At 55.3% G+C, this 6,457-nt stretch overlaps 1 protein-coding gene across 1 annotated transcript; it reads right to left on the minus strand.

Annotated features, from left to right (window-relative positions):
- Positions 1 to 308: 308 nt before the first annotated feature.
- KRT18 (keratin 18) lies at positions 309 to 3,899 on the minus strand. The gene is made up of 7 exons (XM_086399332.1): positions 3,435 to 3,899; positions 2,571 to 2,653; positions 2,137 to 2,293; positions 1,427 to 1,591; positions 1,199 to 1,324; positions 789 to 1,012; positions 309 to 495 (listed from the first exon to the last, which is right to left on the minus strand). The coding sequence occupies exons 1-7, from the start codon at positions 3,846 to 3,848 to the stop codon at positions 375 to 377; spliced, it is 1,290 nt and encodes a 429-aa protein (XP_086255458.1). The 5' UTR covers positions 3,849 to 3,899; the 3' UTR covers positions 309 to 374.
- Between the last annotated feature and the right edge of the window lie 2,558 nt (positions 3,900 to 6,457).

Raw genomic sequence — 6,457 nt, forward strand, 5'->3', positions numbered from 1 at the left:
TCTTTGGCACAACTTCTTCCTCAGGCTCAGATTTGTACCAAGGAGCACTTGTCAGGTGGGAATTTATGATCACCAGTTCACAATTCTATTGCAATTTTCCCCACTGCCCTTGGCCCATCTCATCTAGTAGCTCCCTCTTATGTCTCTGAGAAGCTGTTTCCCAGAGCCCAGATACTTCCTCTGCCCATACCCCACTCGTATGAAACCCCTGAGCTTAGAGGTGATTTCTGCCTGATCAGAGGGACAGGTCTATCCGGTCAGGGCATTCGTACGCTCACAGTATGAAAACAGACACGGAAGACACAAAATGATATGCAATAACGTCTCAACTTTTATTGATCTCCTGCTCCCCAGGGGACCCCGCTTCTGCGGCCTCAGTGCCTCAGAACTTTGGTGTCTGAGGTCTCAGACACCACTTTGCCATCCACGAGCCTGAGGGTGGTGGTCTTCTGGATGGTTTGCCTGGAGTTGCTGCTGTCCAGAGCGTCGCCAAGACTATAACAGAAGACAAAGCCCCAGTTATAAACAGCCCCGAAGAGAAAAGAGAAACAAGGAAAATGAAGAAAAATAAGCCTGGCCTTACTTCCTAATTCCCCCTTAGCTGCTTAAGCCAAACTCCACCTGTGCCTTAAGAAGAGCTAGGGCCGACACTTGGTCAGTTCTCTTCTCGGGGCATGCACAGAGCACCAGCCCAATGCTCAGTGGGCCAATGAACAGGCATATGGGGGCTTGGGGATAAGTGGTAGCTTGATCCTAGCTTCTAGGGGTAGGAAAAGAGACTCACTCACCTGAAATCCTCCCCATCTTCCAGCAGACGGCGGTAGGTATTGATCTCAGCCTCCAGCTTGACCTTGACATTCAGCAGGGCCTCGTACTCCTGGGTCTGGCGTTGCCCCTCTGCCCGGGTCTGGGCCAGCTCTGACTCCAGGTGCAGGAGGACTCCGTTGAGCTGCTCCATCTGCATGGCGTATCGGGCCTCCACTTCCCTCAGGCTGTTCTCCAAGCTGGCCTTCTGCAGGGGCACAGGGAGGAGGGTGGGGTGAGACAGAGTGGAGAGAGAGACTCTGCAGCTTTCAGCCCTCTTTGAAACTTTGTTGAGTGCCTACTATTTGCCAGGCACTAGGCTAGTGGGTAGGAGCAGTGGGAAATGCAATGGGAGAAACAACTGTTCCTAGTGAAAGGAGCTGAGGGTTCTTACCAGATTTCTCATGGAGTCCAGGTCGATCTCCAGGGACTGGACAGTGCGCCTCAGCTCCGTGAGGGTCATCTCAGCAGCTCCTATCTCAGCGGTCTGTGAGGTGACCACTGTGGTGCTCTCCTCAATCTGCAGGGTAGATATGGTCCTCAGGTTCCTCCTTCTCCATCAGCCTCCCTCCCACACCCTCATGCCTCTGTGCTGAGCCTGGCATCCATCATTCTCTCGTACCTGCTGGGACCAGTACTTGTCCAGCTCCTCTCGGTTCTTCTGAGCCAGCTCGTCATACTGGGCCCGGATGTCTGCCATGATCTTGCTAAGGTCCTGAGGTTTGGGGGCATCCAACTCCACGGTCAGCCCAGAGTTGGCAATCTGGTTTTGTAGACCCTTTACTTCCTAAAAGAGAGAGGGACAAATGTTGAGGAAGGTTTCAGGGTCAGAACTCCAGGAAGCCTCTTTATCTGTGACTGCCTCTTCCAGGAGTCCTACAGAATCAGCTGGGGAACAGAACTGAGGAATCTTTTGACTTTGCTCTCTGGGCAATGCCAATTCTGGGCTTCTACTCCATATGGGTAAAATGCCCACTGTTAACCACTCATGCCTGTTGCTCACAGGTGGTGGTTTCTCTCTCCTTTCTTCACCCTGTCCCTCCATCTACAGACTACTCCTTGCACCTTCCTCCCTCACCATCCTCTATCACATCTCACCTCTACTGCTAGCTGTTTCCACCTTGGTCCTCATCTCATCCTCTCACCCATGTCTTTTTGACCTCACCATGCTCTAATTCCGGTTAACCACTGAGCATGGCAACAGTCTGATTAAGAAGTACTTAGGCTGGTAGTTCTCAACTTCCCTGTAAGTCTTCTTGTACGTGGCTTGCTCCATCTACTCCCCAACCCTGACTTGTCTTGACCCCCTGGTGGCCAGGGGCCACTGCTTGCCTCCTCATGGTTCTTCTTCATGAAGAGCAGCTCCTCCTTGAGAGCCTCGATCTCAGTCTCCAGCTGCAGCCGGGTGACATTGGTGTCATCGATGACCTTGCGGAGCCCGTGTATGTCACTCTCCACAGACTGGCGCATGGCCAGCTCTGTCTCATACCTACAGGGAGTGGAGGTGATCAGAAGGGCCCCGCCTCTGGTCCCAAACCTTCTCAACCCATGCCACCTCCTAAAAGCAGCCTCATGCACACCAGCCACCTGAAGTCAGGAATCAAGCACTAAGCCTCTGAACACCATTCCTGGCACTTGGGGGGCAGAGTTCTTCACACTGAGTTACATTAAGAATAAATTGATGATGCTTTACTCTCATCCACCCAGCTCCACCCACAACTGAACAAAATCCCCTTGACCCCAGCTTCCTAAACCCCCAGCCTTACTTGACTCTGAAGTCATCAGCAGCAAGACGGGCATTATCAATCTGCAGAACGATGCGGGCGTTGTCCACAGAATTTGCAAAAATCTGGGGATATTGTAAACAGAGGTCGCTCCATGAATAGGTGTTAAGTGATGAGGTGGGCTGAGTGGAGGGTGTTATGTGTCTCTGAAAAAACCTTCCGGGTCCCTGGAATAACCAGAGGCTCTCCTCCTATACCTAGGCCCTTCCATTTGTGCTCCTCATACTGCTCCCTCCCTTCCCGGACTCCCAAATCCCACCTTTCCCAGTCTCCTACTGACTCTCTTTCTAGGCCTCTGCTGGCTGGCCTGTCTACTAAATGAGCAGCTACTGAAAAGTCCTCTCCCAGGTTCCCTCCTGCTGTTTTTAGTGCACCTGCTCAGCGCAGGCCCCATTGGCCTCTCCCACAGGTAGGCCGTGTGTTTACTCCAGGATGACTCAGCCTTAGCCACATCCGCTTAACCCCTCCAACTGTCTTCCAGAAGCTGGAGTGTCTGGGTCCTCTGTGTGGGCCTGTTTCGCCTCCCTGCATGCTGTCCGCTCCTCTGTGAAGCTCCCCCTCCTCTTCCCACTCTCCCCTGGGGAAGCTGTCCGTGCCCTTTCACCCACCCTTGGGGTCCCTGTGAAGCGGGGGTGGGGAGGCGGTGTGTGTGGAAATCCGGGACATCCCTAATCCCCGACGGGTGGAGTTGGGGGCGGGGCGGGAGATAGGGAGGGGAGAGGAGTGCATACACCTCCCCCTACTAAAATTCCTATCCTTGGGGTAGGGGGAGGAGAGAGAAGGGAGAGGGTGACTGGAGGGTCACACTGGTTGGGAGTGGGAGCCACTCCCGCCGTGCCCGCTTACCTGAGCCCTCAGGTCCTCGATGATCTTCAGGTAATGCGCCCAGTCTCTGACCTGGGGTCCCTTCTTCTCCAGGTGTTCCCGGATTTTGCTCTCCAGTCTCCGGTTATCCGCCTCCAGGCTCCTCACCTTCTCCAGGTAGGAGGCCAGGCGGTCATTCAGGTCTTGCATGGTCTCCTTCTCGCCCTGGATGCCCCCTACACCCACCAGACCCCCGGCCATCCCGGCGCCCAGGTTCCCGGACCCCCAGCCGCCCCGGACGCTGGTGGTGCGGGACACGGAGATCCGGGAGCCCGAGCCCCCGGCGCCTGCATAGACGCTGGCCGCGCTGCTGACCGGTCGGACCCGGTGGCCCGACGACTGCACGGAGCCCAGGGACCGATAGTTGGAGAAGGTGGATTGGGTGCTGAAGCTCATGATGCTTGTTCGCGAGGAAAGAGCGAGGCCAGGACTCAGGTGCTGGGTCGTGGAGTGTGTGAGGTCCGCAACTCAAGTTATAGCTCCCAGGGATGGGGGCGGGGGTGGGGTCCTGCCCGGCAAGCCCCGCCCCCGCCATCAGAGTCGCCGCGGAAGCCTGGGTCACAGGTGGGACCGCGGGGACTTGGCGCCCTCGGTTCCTCACCCTCCCGGCCTTTCCCCGCCCCCTCTGCACCGCCCCACCAAGGCCTCCCTCCACCCCCCAGGGAGGGGGTGAGTGAGTGGGACCGGGCCTGCCAAGGGCAGAAGGTGAAGTTGACTCTGGCAGCTGGGACTTCAGGGCAGGAAATGACGTTATTGTACCCCCCTTTCCCAGGTGGAGGGAGGTACTGGCCTCGTAGAGAATTTGGGGGATGAGTGTCGAGTTGTGTGTGTCCTTGTCCTCAGCCTGCAGGCCAAGTTCTCGCCTGCAGGGGGCGTCTCGGGGGAAATCCCAAAGCCCCAGGAGTCTTGGGGAAGAAAAGCTGGGGGCTGGCAGAGAGGAAGAGAGACGCCATCCTGAGCTTCAAGTCCCGCTGGTTTACTCTCGCCCCTCCTGCCCGTTGTTCCCTAGCACACACTCAGACGTGTGCTGTCATTGCCCACAGACACACTCACTCACCAGTTACACTGACTCCCGAAAACTCACCCTGAACCTCCCCTCCCCTGTGCCTCAGCTCACTCCCATGGAGGTCTGGTCTACTTGGGAGTGCTTTGTGGTCTCAGCTGGAGTCCTCACTTCAACACACCTGTGTATCAGCCTTACCCACACCCTTGGGTAAACAATTTCTGAGCACTCGCAGTTCAACAAATATTTGTTAGGCACCTACTGTGTGTCAGGCCCTGCTCTAATTGCCTGGACAGCAGCAGGGAGAAAAGACCAGTAATCCCTCATGGAGACTGTCTGAGAGGAGAAACATTCTAGCTGAGACTCAGCCCTGGTGGCCAGCTCTCTCTCCCCTTACCAGGACTTTTCTGCAGGCCCCCTGCTTCTCCTCCAAAGGCTCTCTGAATCCCATGCCTGTCTCCAGGGGGCTGCCTCGTCCAGGAAGCTTATGTCAGGACATGGGTGAGACGATGGAGGTAGGGAAGTACCCTTTTCCCCTTCACCTCAGAACCTGGATGGTGACCCCCTACTGAATGAACTGGAGGAATCCTGAGATACTGGGCCTTCAAGTCTGTCACCACCGCCAGCTCGTTTGGCTGGCAGGGCCTGGCATTACAGGCCTGTCTGTACTCTTTGCTCTGGAGTGGACCTATCGATTCTTATCGAGCTGCCAGCTGAACTGAAGAGAAGGGGGCAGACAGGAAAGGAGGCCTGGGAAGAGAAGGAGTCCCAGGAATAATTAGGTCGGTGGACGAGGCAGGCACAGGTCAAATGAGGGACTTGGCCCTGGATCATCCCAGTCCTGGCATCCTCTGCTGGGGCGAGGCCCCTACCCAGCGCCCCGCAACCAGCAGGAGCTGGCTAGGGGAGGTCAGAGTAGGAAATGGCCAGGGGAGGGTTAGGGTCTGCTGAAGGCCAAGAGGCAAATGAAATGCAAATTTGCATACAAATGAATGACCACTAGGTTTGCCTGGAAGATTTCTGGGAGCTTAGAAGTCCCAGCCAGTCAAAGGGGTTTCTCCTGCTTTCACCTTCACATTCTCCCACGAGGTTCCAGAATTGTCTTGTTGTGTAGAATTGCACAATAAGGGGTAGAGATTACATATATGATGTATTGCCTTTGCTGTTTTTGCTTAACTTGAAGTCAGCCAATTTGGGTACGTTGCCAGCTGTGTGACCTTGGGGAAGTCACTTGACTAGGCACTTCAGTTTCTTCTCTTGTAAAAGGAGAAGAAAGCAAGCGTGACCAGTCTATCTCCTGGGATGGCAGTGGATACTTACGTTAATTATCACTCACTCATTCACTGAACAAATGCTGTTTACTTACTATTGGGTAAATCTCCAAAAGGGCAGATGTCTCCAGGATATAAGGACTCTTTCTAAGTCACTTAAGACCCCTGGGGGACTTTGAATTCCAACGGGGATCAGGTCCAGATCTAAGGGTTCTTATCTAAGCTCTTTCCAGATCATTCTCTGACTACTGCCTGACTCCAACAGCCTGGGACATTTTGGGGCCTGGGGAGGGAGGCGCTGTCTGGGGGTGGTGGAGGAGCAGTGCCAGCTGGGTCTTATCTCCCGTAGCTGATGTTAGTGACCACATTCCTGACCTCTTGCAGCAGTGGGGCAGATACCGACCTCAGGTTTCCAGCACCAGCCTGCCCTTTTCCACCACATCTAGATTGCTCTGTGGTTCAGAGCCTTTTCACTTTTATCTGAGTGTCTCTGGGAGAGCTGGGGAGGGGGCATTTTTGAGCACCCTGGTTCCCAGCACTGAGGCTCTGAGTTGGGGGTGGGAGGCCAGGTGGGAAGGGGGATGGGTGATAGTGAGGCCAGTCCCGGGTGAAGGGGGAGCAGGAGGGGCCCTGCTGAGAGAGGCCAGAACAAAGACATTGAAGAGAAGGCTAGCTGAGTAAAGAGACTTGGCTGAGGTGGGGGTCCTGAAGGAGGGGAAATGGTCCCCACC

The sequence above is a fragment of the Bos grunniens genome, chromosome 5, assembly GCF_055505025.1.
Source record: "Bos grunniens cultivar Pamir isolate PY7600 chromosome 5, Bosgru_T2T1.0, whole genome shotgun sequence".
Classification (NCBI taxonomy): domain Eukaryota; kingdom Metazoa; phylum Chordata; class Mammalia; order Artiodactyla; family Bovidae; genus Bos; species Bos grunniens.